The 12,486-nt window shown below is 34.7% G+C and overlaps 2 protein-coding genes across 2 annotated transcripts; both read right to left on the minus strand.

Annotated features, from left to right (window-relative positions):
• Nucleotides 1–641: 641 nt before the first annotated feature.
• LOC136813555 (uncharacterized) lies at nt 642–7,686 on the minus strand. The gene is made up of 10 exons (XM_067070088.1): nt 7,549–7,686; nt 6,788–6,947; nt 5,884–6,167; nt 5,329–5,455; nt 4,929–4,987; nt 4,086–4,205; nt 3,021–3,107; nt 1,463–1,541; nt 888–974; nt 642–726 (listed from the first exon to the last, which is right to left on the minus strand). The coding sequence occupies exons 1-10, from the start codon at nt 7,621–7,623 to the stop codon at nt 665–667; spliced, it is 1,140 nt and encodes a 379-aa protein (XP_066926189.1). The 5' UTR covers nt 7,624–7,686; the 3' UTR covers nt 642–664.
• A 1,403-nt stretch (nt 7,687–9,089) lies between these two features.
• Nucleotides 9,090–12,461, minus strand: LOC136821206 (J domain-containing protein-like). The gene is made up of 3 exons (XM_067077470.1): nt 11,963–12,461; nt 10,040–10,212; nt 9,090–9,819 (listed from the first exon to the last, which is right to left on the minus strand). The coding sequence occupies exons 1-3, from the start codon at nt 12,160–12,162 to the stop codon at nt 9,605–9,607; spliced, it is 588 nt and encodes a 195-aa protein (XP_066933571.1). The 5' UTR covers nt 12,163–12,461; the 3' UTR covers nt 9,090–9,604.
• Between the last annotated feature and the right edge of the window lie 25 nt (nt 12,462–12,486).

Here is a 12,486-nt window from a genome sequence, read left to right on the forward strand (position 1 = left end):
AAAGAAAATGCAAAAAATATATAATCTAATCTATAAAGGTTACCAATTATTTACAATGTTTTATGTGTGAATTTTTTTTCCAAATAAAATTAACTTAAAAAGCATAAATTACCTAAAGATAAGGGTTCAACAGTAAGGTGCAATCAAAGGGTAGCGTCGAAACTCCTATGATTTGAAGCAGCTTAGGTTGCGCCGCCCACGTGGTTTTCCTACAAATGCTAGATTAAAAGTAACATTTGCCCACTTAAATTTAAAAATGTGGGACGCGAAAACAAAGAGAGGCTTTACTTTTTCTTGCTTAAGAAAGGGTGAAGATTAGCCTCTAGCCTTCAACTCGAAGCTCAATGGTTCAAACCTAATAATCCAAAAAGCTAAGACAAAATAATAACACGATTTTCTGCTAGCGGAAAACATTACCAGGATTTTTCCTACAAGCGTTAAATAGACAACGTTTTTAAGGATATTTTAAGACTTTTTTAATTGTATGAAATAATTATTTTTCCAAACGAAAAGGTCAAAATATATTTTGGTCTAACTTGTTTGGCTACGGTTAGCTTTCGTTACGGGTACTGATTTACCGGGCAAGCTGACGAAATGTAAAAGCACAGTGTGCGCATTTTTCAAGTTGTAAAACTACGGCTTAGATTTTACCAAGCATTTTCTTTTATTCATTGGCATTTTGTTGGGTGCTTCCATAACTATCAGATGCTGGCTCATCGACATACACTGAAGAAAAAATTAAGAGTTAAAGTTACAACAATAATATGATAAATTGAATTTGAGGGTTTTTCAGCATCTTATACATTTTTATACAAAACACGTTTGAAGCGCAGGGTAGGTGGAATTTAAAATTCTTTGGATTTCAAAAAGGGAAGCAACACAAATACCTTTTTCCTTGAGTCCTTTACCAAAATTTCTAGTGACGATGATAGAAACGACCACCAGAGCAATGCGAATCAACAATGCAACCACACCTGTATGGAATGAATCGTGATCACAATTTTTCAAATCATTGATTAAAGAGAGAGTTAAAGTCTAAGAGCCAAACCACTTCACGCATGTTTCCAATGAAAAAAATAGTTAGAGAATCTGCCGTATACTATCTTCGTTTTCTGATTTGAATGATGGCAAATAAGAATCATTAAAGGCAGAAAGTAGTTCAGCTCCAGCTTCTGGACTGTGAGAAAAATAAATTGGACTTCACTTTTGTTTTCAGTTTTATCGAACAAGAGGTGGAAGGAAAAGATTAAGCGATGGTCGATTATTTCTGGTGGTGTTAAAACTAAAGGCTAAGGGTTTGAAGACAAAAGATAAAGAGGCACATTAGACGAGAATTAACCCATCAAGGTCTCTTTTAATAATAGCTCTAAAAATAAACAAGCAATAGGGTTGGTACAAAAATGTCAAGGGGACGCTTGTTAGGTACCCAACCCAAGAGTAGGTGGTAGAGTGAAGGACTTACCAGCCAATATAACGCAATATAAGAGCATAGTATGGGCACTTTTCAAATCCAAATCATTCTTCTTTAGTTCTTTACCAGTCTATAAATTTGCGAAAATTGCTAAAATTAATCCACGCAAAATTTTATCCTGAATCCCTCTGCTTTAAAATCTCCAGCCCAGTCACCAAATTCAATTTAACTACACTAAAATAACACTTTTAGAGAAGAAAAAAAAACTATTGATAAATGTCCGAGTGACAGAAAACAACAGATTTTTTCAGGTCCTCGTCTGTCTAATCAGGTATTCGATCACCAACAAATGACATTAATCGATAAAGTTCAGGTAATAGATCGGCCGTTATTGCAGGCTTTCGGCCGTTAGATTTACGAAAACTGCAGTTTCAGGTATTCGGCCGTTGACGGAAAAAAAATCCGCTTCGCCAAAGGATCTACCGAGTAAAAGCAGCCTCCATAAGAAACTCTTTTCGCTAGAAAACTTTTCATGCAACAATTCTACGTGAAAAGTAATTGTATAACTTAAATCAGGAAGCTCCAAAGTACCTCAGTATGAAAAATGGAATTTCTACCACTAAAGGATAGGTTTATTTAGTTTTTCTTCATTTTTCATCTTCATCATCTTAAATTTTTTTTTCTTCCAGAAATTAAAGTTGGAAATTGCCAAGCAAGACAAAAATAATACGATTAGTGCACGCTTAAAGTGAATGGACTTCAGGCTGCATAACCGTTAACGACGACTTTCAAGCGACTTTCAAAATTGTTTTCTTCCTATCATCAAAGACAATGAAAACAAAGTGTTTATAAAATATGACATTACGCGGATGATAGTGGATGGACTATATTATGATATCTAGAAAGTTTAGAATCCGTTTTAATTTCGCAAAGAAAAGAGCATTTATTTTTTAAATAAATGAATAAAACAATTTGCACAATGCACTTTGCACGTGAACATTATTTTATAACTCAGAATTTACTGCATGAGCCGCTCATATTGAGCTTAATACTAAACCTGGACACAGTTTCTTAATCCCGGCCAACCAAAATCTTTTGGTAGACACACACACAGACACACCTATTGACACCAGTTTACATTTTTCATCCTGGCTGCAAATGTTATTCTCAATCTAGCGTTTGTATGAAAACCACACGGTCCGTGCAATCTAAGCGGCTTCAAATCCTTCATAGGAGTTTCGACTTTACCCTTTGGATATACCTTAATGGTGTTGCTACCATTAGGGTACCAAAGCTTTTCAAATGACTCTGCCAAATATGACGGATAAACGTTAGTCAAGAGTATAGGTCAGTGGTACCACTATGCATTTAATAAAAAAGAAGCATTTAGAGAATCTAGAAAACTACTCCCCCGACCGAAAGTGTCTGTACCACCCCTAGCGATTCATTCCCTTTCGTTTATCACGGGAATTAACTACATGTGGTCTAAAAGAACGACAAATTACGCATGCGTGTTACAATGCAGGATCCTTTAGAGGAACAGATTGCCCTGCCTTTTCGGTTTCATATCATGGGGGTACAAGAAAATATAAAAAGAATCACTACATACCCTTATGAACAGGTACACAATGTATCCAGGTTCAGCCAGACTAAACAACCAGAAAACACTGCTCAATCTCATCAATTCATAGCGTAGCTGAAGAAAAAAAAGAGAGAAAAAAGTAGTTAAAGGTTTTATTTTTAAATAAAAGTGATATCGTCGTTTGCTTACTCATCAATTTTAATTTTCAAGTTTTTTACATTGGATTGACACGGATGTGGAGCAAGATGATCAGAAAGAAGGAAATAAATACATTTTTTGTTTATATCAGTAAAATATAACAATAGGCAGACACTGTCCTGATAAGAAATATGTGTCTGATATGAGACGGGAACACTTATGTGAAAATATAACCTTTAAACAGCAAAACCGCCGGGGCTAAGGAAAGACAGCGCAGCCCGATCTAGTGTTTTATATAAGATATCTATGAACTGGATGACCTAAGGCCTTTTTTACACAGATCTGTATTATGGGTAACAATTTTAAATTGACTACAAAGTAAGGTGACTAAAAGAAAAGTTTTTAAAGGAAAAAGTGATTGTATTTTAGTTAAAGGAGAAAAACTCGGCAGAAACATGTATTTACTTTCCGACTATTTTTTTGTTACCAGACATTTCCAAAAGCCCAAAATAAAAATCCGAAAAGAAGAAAACCAAAAATAAGGATCGACACATGATCTAATTAAGCCTGTCTCAAAAGTATGTGCCAGCAATATATTGGAAAATGTTCGCAATATATTGTCAGCTCGATTTGCAATATTTCAACAATGTAGGGCAATTGTTTACAGAAAGAGAATTCCTTTTGATAATAGAGTACCAATTGTTTTCTTCGTACATTACGGTCTGCAAGCCATATTGTCGAATATTGTTCGTCAATATATTGTGTAGTCTAAGTAGCCCTATAGAACTTCAAGTGACTAACTCAGCCTTTCTAATTCAGATTTATTTGCGTCGGCAAAAAAATCTGGATTCTAAAGTACAGTAAGCACTATTACGTCGGCAAAAGCCAAATATACGTCGGCATTTGAGTCGGCAATAGCCGAAGCCGACGCAAATTAGAATGGCTGTAACTTACCATCAGATATCCGAGAATAAGCCAAATGATACTGAAAAATGCTCCTAGTCCAATTACCAGCGATTCTCCAAGAGTGACTCTGTGTACATTTCCAACCAATATCAATATCAATAGGTTGATCTATCAAAACAGAAAGAGAAAGAGTGATGTCTACAGGGTTGCAATTTAAAGAAGAAAATAAAATTCGATATAAACTTTTTTCAATTATCAAAGGCAGTTTTCAATTCCAGAATTAGAATAAGAATTGAGAATGATTCCAATATTTTGAATCTCCCTAATAAATTGTCCAACCTACTTTTGGCGCGTGGACGTCGTGACAGAAACAGGTATAGTTTATAAAGGAGATGTGAGGAATTTTACAACAAAAGGCAGTTTGTAAATTATTGTATATTTTCTTATCAGAAGAGATTTCTGTCAATAAACTTCGAATTCAAATATTGTTTTTGACTTGACAGTAATAACGCGTCAACACCCTCTTCTAAGTAAGTTGCGTGCCTCGCAGCACTAAGCCTTAATTTTTCCTTTAATTTTTCAAGAAAAGACAAAATACTCGCTTTAACCTCGTCCCCGTGTATCCCAGGCTTTATATAGGTTACTGATGGACGCCAGAGAATGCCCTGGTGTTGGATGATGCGAGCTTCCTCTCTCAGAGGGGGGAATTCTCAAAAAAATACGTCACAAAAGAACCTGATGTTACAAAGATGCTAGAGGCATTCAGCCAGGGTACTATGTGGCGCTATCAGTAAGCATAACAAAAGCCGATAAAACGCAGGGAACGAGGTTGTCCCGGCCTATCCCGGGAGGTTGTCCCGGCCTAAACAAAAAGAAAATGATAATACTCACGACTAATTGGAAATCAAACTTCAGAAGAGCAGTAAACATAAACATACGCTTGCACATTACTATGGAAAAATAAGGAGGAGAATATAATTATGAGAAGTTCTTCGAAATAACAACCCTCTCATAGCTTAGAGCAGCACCAAATATTTACGGATTTACAGCTTTTTCAGTAAGTTCAAGCTCTAGATATATTGTCCTGAGTATGCAGTCCAAAACGGTGCCGATTTAAATGATTTTAGAAAAACCCTTATTCTAGTTAAGTGCTTTAAGTGAAAATTAGACCGACTATAAGCTTACCAAAATCGCAAATCTTAATAGACATAAGCAAAGAAGTTATGCAATGGCTAAAATAGTTGCGACCTTCATAGCCGCATAAAGCAAATAGAACATACAAAAATTATACCTTGAAGTACTGAATTTCCACCAACAGTACGAAAGATAAGATTTCCAGACACATAGTATTGAAATGCGATGGTACAGCCCATGACGATATCCACTGGACCAAGTGCACAAACCGCTATTAAACGTCCCTATAAGAATTATGAGATTGTGATATGAGAAATCCGGGAGTTAGCTTAGCTTCATTAAGTATTCATGATATGCGTTACTGCAATGTCTTCGGTATTGATATATTCTGATTAGTTGTAAGTGACGTAAAATCGGTTTGCAACCAATCAGCTGTTGGGTCCGTGATTGTTAGAAGACATTGCAAAATGGTGCATATCATGAATTAGGTAAATAACTTTTGAGGGAAAGTCTTTGAAATGTTCAATTGGAAATTAAATCTGACCTGACATTTTTAGAGGAGGAGAACAAGGAAAGAAAAGTTCTCCAGGTAAAATTAAAAAAACATCGCACGAAGAAGCTCTTACAAAAATACAAGCCTAAAGGGTATCGGGTAGGGTAAAATGACATCCCGATTGCGCAGAAACAGATAATAGATAACTGTGATTCTTACTAGTTTAAGGTTCTTGTTTTCGCCAACACTTTGATAGCCATGGACGGCATATTCCACTATACAATACAACATGACGATTAACGTTGCGATGACCGATACTAAGAGTTCCAATGGACGCTCGCAAAACACGCCGTGCACGACGTAATATAAGATGAATACTATGGCAAGGAACGTAATACATAAGATAATAACAGGTGAAGAACGTAATATAATATTACTGATATGGAAGAACGTGATAAGTAAGATGAATACTATGAAAGAACGTATATATTGTAAGATAAATACTATGGAAGAATGTAATATAAGATAGATGAATGTATAGCATGAATACCTGAATACTATGGAAAAAGATAACGATATGATAGATTGTTCAAGAGATTATTTTTGAAATTTTGGTGAATTATGCAGAATTTTGAGACGCAAAAGCCTCTGTAATTCATTTAGACGGAAGAACTTTAAACACTGAAACTATTTATTTATAAACAAGTAATACTTTAATGGACCTACCTATTTATAAAACGAATAATTAGAATTTAATGGAAGTAATGTATAATTTTAAATTTCGATTTATATATCTATTGGAACGGAGAAAGCAATTAAGAAACGCATCGATGTTTAACGGTGAAAGAAAAATAATATCGACACTTTAATCAATCATTCATCTCGAGAAAATCTCAAAAAACCGCTTTTTTCGGGACATTTCCGGTTCTACCGGCCGGAAAATTTTTTTTTTCGAAAATCGGGCTCCGTCACATTCGAGGGTTTATAGTAATGCACCTTTGTGCAAAAAATCAGAAAAATTGAATGAGCCAATCTCGAGAAAAGTTGGTAACTAACGAACGAACTAACGAACACGGGTTAATTTATAGGACCTTCACCCCACCGGGGTAGGTCCAAAAATTACCTAGATTGACGAGTAATAGGATAGAGAATGTCATTTCCGGGTCAGCGTCCGAGGTCATTTGGATACGGACAACGGAAATGATTCCGGCACCTAACATGCTGACGAATGCAAATAATAAAAACATCATTTCTTTAATCTCCAAATCACCAACCAAGCGAAACTGAAGAAAAGTAAAAATAAAATACAATAAAAATCATCATCGAATCTTCTTACACATGAATTTAATCTGGAACAACTAAATCCGAGTGAAAAACTTCAAGACAATGGAGTTCAGTAGCGTAGCCAAGAGGGGCGCAAACTTTGGGCAGGAGAGCAGATTCTTATGACACTGTAATTATCTATTCATGGTATTAATAGATAATTACAGTATCATAAAAATCTGCTCTCCTACCCAAATTTTGCGCCCCTCTTGGCTACGCTACTGTGGTTCCAGGGGTTTTGCTTTATTTTTGATACACTGATGAATGAAAAATTAATGCCAGCGTATTCTAGATATTCTAGATAACTATAGGTCGGCGTATTCTAGACTCTAGGTCGGCGAATTCTTAACAACCAACGTATCGATTAGCGTGAATATGAACTTTAAGGTGGCGAACCGTATTTTTAGACCGGTGAATGGTAATTTTGTTCGTGATTTAGACCAGTGAAATCTTCCGTTTACCTTCGACTCCTGGTTCGTTCCTTCGACCTCAATAAATTAAGATTAAGAAAGAAAGACAATAAAGTGGTTGCGAGAGAAATAGTCTAGATAATTTCTTTACCTTCCCTAAGAATGGGATAGTTCTTGTGGTAGCTCTTGGTTGAAGTTCTTGCATCACTCCGTTACTGTCAGCCATTGTGATAGCTTTGCGTGTGGTAGTTTTCTCTTGTTTTTGTTATGTCTTTTTCTTTCTTTTTGACTGAGAACGAAAAAAGAAATGGTGAAAAACTACATCTATTCTAGTCTAGCAAGCTAGACGACTAATTCAGACATATTAGAAATAAAGCAATAAAGTAAATTTTAGTCGTCTAGAAACCTTTGTGCACTAACTCCAAACAACAAAAAAGTGTCAATATCGCAATTAAAATTTTTTCCTGCTCAAAAAAAATTCTTGAAAATAAAATGTGTGTGGATTTGTGTGTTAAAAATGTTTCATTTGAGTTGATTTTATTTTGAGAGTTTATTGTTGCTTTTAAATAAATTGTTTTCTCGCTACGCAAGTTTCTGCGTAGCTAGGCCCGGTATCTATAAGGCTGGAACACCGGATTCTTCCAGTCGTTTATATAAACTGAATCCCGTATCATTATTTGTGTTTATTATTAGTATTACATGCATTATAAACGACTCCAGTCTACATCTATTCAATCTAAATCTTCCGAGAAAAATCCGAATTTGCTTATTCATAATTAATGTATATACACTCATTCGAATACACTCTTTTTCTCTTATAAGAACAATTGCATAAGAACAATGATGCTCAAAATCGCCAAAAATAAGAGTAATTTAAGAGCAATGCCGAGCCTAGAATTACTCAATTTCAAGCAATTTAGGGGTCAAAGTAGTAAAAATTCTAAAATACCTCAATTCCACCTAATAACAGTATAAGAACAATTTGAGGCTCAAAGTGCCAAAAAAATAAGAACAGCCGAGCCTCAAAGATTTACTGGTTCTTTATACAAAAATAAGTGTAAAGTACAACGTGGACAGACTTTGAATAGGTTTTCCGCTTATCGAACTTTTTCCATAATACGTCTCCTTAGAGAGATATAGTGTGTCCCAAAAAAAGCGAACAAATTTTAATAAATTAAAATCCTCGTGATTTATGCGAAATCTTATGACGTGTATAATTAATGTTTCAAGCTCGAAAACATATTCAATAATCTTGGGGATTGAATATGTATCGATTGTACAGCGAATTTTTAGTCTTATTTCAATTATTCTAAGCCCAGTTTATAGATGATGAGTTTCGAGGATTTTACTTTCACTTTTTTAGGACACACTAACTGGAGTTCGAACTAACGTGTGTTGATTGTGTAAGAAATCAAAATATCAACTGAATCATGTGTAGAGTAATTATAATATGAAACGTCTGAACTGTTTAAAAAAGTTCATCAAAAATTTCAAATACAAATATATCTTATAAAAACTGTACAAAATAAATAATTTTGTAAAATCAAATAAAAAACTTTGAGTAAAATCCAGCATCAAGTTTCAAATTTCAATTCAAAGAATGAGGGAATAAATATAGATTTCATATAGAAATATAGATTGTACAAGGAAGAAAGTTGAAGAAAATGCTTTGAACTCTGCAGTAGGCTATAATGAAACAAGCGATACTTTTATGGACCTACCTGTTTATAAAACGAATAATGAAAGTTTAATGAAGGCAATGTAAAAACAAAAACTGAATAATTTAAAATTTAGCAAGTTGGTGCCATAACTTCTTGAACAGATTTTTAACAAAGTCCAAAGTCATTTTTTGGCATTTTTTGGGATCAATTTGGCCCAAAAACTTTTTTTCTCAATGCTACTAAGTTCCTTGATGCTACAAAAACATTATGGTGAAACAAAAACAAAAATTACACAGATGAAGGACTGTTTCTGTCATGTTTGATGTTTGACACGTGATCACTGGTTGCTGCACAGGCGAATGAGGTTCGAATCCCACTCGCAGCGGTTCACTTGTTAAGTAAACGAACCTTCGCCCAGATCAACCCTTGCCATGTGAGGGGAATTGGGTAGTCAGTTCAAGGTGCCGACGGGCCGCTTTGAAACGTCAATAGTTGCTAGAATGGGCCACACAGTCTCCTGCAACTCAACCAAATGGAAATAGAAAATCAAATTTCATATTTCCGGAACTTGCTTCTTCTACTGCCAATGTTGAAGCCACCTGTTGGTCTTTTCATCCCACTGTTTGATGATGAATTGGTCAAAGTTGATACCAAGGAAGGGTTCATTGTATTACTGCTGTTGGTGGTAGAATTTTCAGAAGCTGAGTCAGCATTTTTTGAAGATGAAGATCCAGAAGGCTTGTCTTTTTCATTTTTATCATCTAAATGATATATAAATAGAAAAGAAAAAGTCATTTTATTGAATAATACCATATTTCTTGTATAATCAGAAGTGGGTACCAGATACGTTTAAAGTATGTTAAGTCGCTTATGATGCTTATTGTTCAAGAGTATGTAACTGAGCCTCTCTAAACCTGTATTGATAAGATGTATCGATCAAATGCTCACAAAATAAACAAAGATTACACACTCCTAAACTACCTTTAGTCAGTGCGAGTTGTTCATTTTTCATACATCCCCAGTGGAGTGACGTGTGAGTTGCTTTAGAAAGTTCAGTCCACTTCTCATAAGTAACACATAAACCAGAATTCATCCATTTGTCATAATCTTTACGTAGCAAATCATCACTCAATACTTTATAAGCTTTAGTTATCCTGGAAAAGAATTTACAAACTCATTTTAAGACTCATTTTAAGGAACTCATTGGGCTCTTCCAGAAAATTTTTGTACATGGGGGGGGTGGAGGATACATTGGATATTTTGTTTGGGAGGGGAGGGGTAGTGAAAAATCTGCAAAATTTGCCTTGTTTTGAGGGCCAATTTTCTCTGTTTAGGGGTAATTTTGAATGTCCGGGGGGTCAACTGATGCTTGTTCAGGGAGGCCCCCCCAGCGGCACCCCTAATCACGCCAACACGCAAAAAAAATTTCCCCATCACGCATCACGAAAATCGCTAAAATTTGTCATCACGCAAAAAATAGCGAAAAATAGCCCAAATCACACATCACGCCTCAAATTTTTACCCTATCACGCATCACGCCAAAATCTTGATCACGCCATCACGCCAAAAAAAATCTCTAATCACGCCATCACGCAAGAAAAAAAGTCCCAATCACGCCATCACGCAAACCGCTGGGGGGGGGGCTCTTCAGGGGGTAAGAACTGTTGTCCGGGAGGGGGGTTCATAATCACTATGGTCGGGGTGTAAATTTCTAAAAAACGTTATATCCTCAACCCCCCCCATATATATTCAAATTTTTTCTGGAAAAGCCCATTTTAACAAGAACTTATTTTACTTGGTGAATTTCAGGTCGACGTTTAGTCCGAATCTAGCGCTCCACTGATTCATATATTTAATTGAATTGAAGGGTCAAATATTGTATTATTGCATCTAATTTTATGGGAGTCCACAACTGTAATCAGCAAATTTGTCAAACAAACAAAGTCTTTATGTACATGTGACTCACTGGCGACAAAATGTATGAAAACATTAAAAAGCTCTAAAATCTGACGTAAAACAGAAGACACCAGTTGACTTGATATCTCTAAAACTGGACACAGTTTAGCAATTAGCCAATCTAGTGTATAGGAATTATCTAGATGCCGCTATCACTGGGCTTGTATCTTTCATTTTTTGCACACAAAATATTTTAAACTTTGTTGATGTTTCAGAGAAAAATGCTATAGGAATCAAGGTTTTGAGGAAAGATTATTGTAGTAATAAATACATACAATGTGTCCCAAAAAAAGCGGATAAATTTCTATATTAATTATATGGTTGATTACATTTAGCTTAGATTTGTAAAGGACGAGCGGGGCGATAAATCCGTAATAGCCCCGCTTTTTTGTAATCGCCCTGATGTAAACAAAAATTTCTATTGGTTGAAAGAAAAGTATCGTAGGATATTTTGATTGGGTAACAAAATATCGTACGAAATGTTTAAGCCAATCAAAATAAGAGTGTCAGTGTCGAATGTTTTTTTATAGTTTCGAATGTTTTTATAAGTTTCGAAAAGAATAGCGATTGAGTGTTCTTCAATTCTTTTTTTGACCATATAATTAACGCGGAATAACATGGTATTCTCGGGTGATTTTGGATTAATAACCCCTCGTTTCATTGAAAACACTTCAAAATAGCCCTCACGTACTCTAAACCATGTTATTACTAAAGTACAAATTAAAGCCATCAAAACTCATTCAATAACAGTTTTAGAATTATTGAAATAAGATTACAATTCTCTGTTCAATCAATGGATATTCAGTTTCTAAAAGTGATTGAATAGGTTTTTGAGATTGAAAAGTAAACAAGTCATTAAAGTTTTGCATAAATTATGAGGATTTTACTTTATATAAAAAATGTGCCTGTTTTTTTTTTGGGGCACACCGTATATATTGTTTTTCCTACTTTAAGTACGTGTCTGATGAATCTTTGTTTCCCTCCTTTCCTGCATTCTCATCACCAGTATCTTTATTTTTATCAGGATGATATTGTTTTGCCAAGACACGATATTCAGCAGTAATTTGTTCTTTATTAGATGTTGGAACACAATTTAAAAGTTTGTAATATGATTCTTCTTTACTTTTCTTCGTAAATAAATCATCCATTTATACTTTCCAATTGTGAAATTTCAATATTCCATATTTATATTTTTGTTGTTGTTTTGTAATTTCTTCTTTTTTGTTATTATTTTCACTAAAAAATATGAACATTACATGAAAGCAATCAAAATTAACTGGAAAATGCAGAATTTCAATAATAAAAACTTGCAATATTGCTAAATTAAAACAGAATATGGAAATGATTGTATTATAGTTTACAGTAGCGTTCTCAGGGGGTGTCGGAAAATTTGTGTAGGACAGCACAATTTTGTTACGAAGTAATTATCTTTTAATGTTACGAATAGATATTTACTTTGCATTAAAAATCTG

The sequence above is a fragment of the Clytia hemisphaerica genome, unplaced genomic scaffold (genome assembly GCF_902728285.1).
Source record: "Clytia hemisphaerica strain Z4C2 unplaced genomic scaffold, Clytia hemisphaerica genome assembly, whole genome shotgun sequence".
In the NCBI taxonomy this organism is placed as follows: Eukaryota; Metazoa; Cnidaria; class Hydrozoa; order Leptothecata; family Clytiidae; genus Clytia; species Clytia hemisphaerica.

What these genes read in the sequence shown, in the direction of transcription:
- LOC136813555 (XM_067070088.1), bottom strand. Translation starts at nt 7,623, where the DNA reads ATGGCTGACAGTAACGGAGTGATGCAAGAACTTCAACCAAGAGCTACC. An exon ending in CTATCCCATTCTTAGGGAAG is followed by an intron (nt 6,948 to 7,548) that starts GTAAAGAAATTA and finishes ACTTTTCTTCAG; the next exon opens with TTTCGCTTGGTTGGTGATTT. An exon ending in TTGTGTACCTGTTCATAAGG is followed by an intron (nt 1,542 to 3,020) that starts GTATGTAGTGAT and finishes GCAAATTTATAG; the next exon opens with ACTGGTAAAGAACTAAAGAA.
- LOC136821206 (XM_067077470.1), bottom strand. Translation starts at nt 12,162, where the DNA reads ATGGATGATTTATTTACGAAGAAAAGTAAAGAAGAATCATATTACAAA. An exon ending in TCATCAGACACGTACTTAAA is followed by an intron (nt 10,213 to 11,962) that starts GTAGGAAAAACA and finishes ATTCTTTTCCAG; the next exon opens with GATAACTAAAGCTTATAAAG. An exon ending in ACAACTCGCACTGACTAAAG is followed by an intron (nt 9,820 to 10,039) that starts GTAGTTTAGGAG and finishes TATATCATTTAG; the next exon opens with ATGATAAAAATGAAAAAGAC.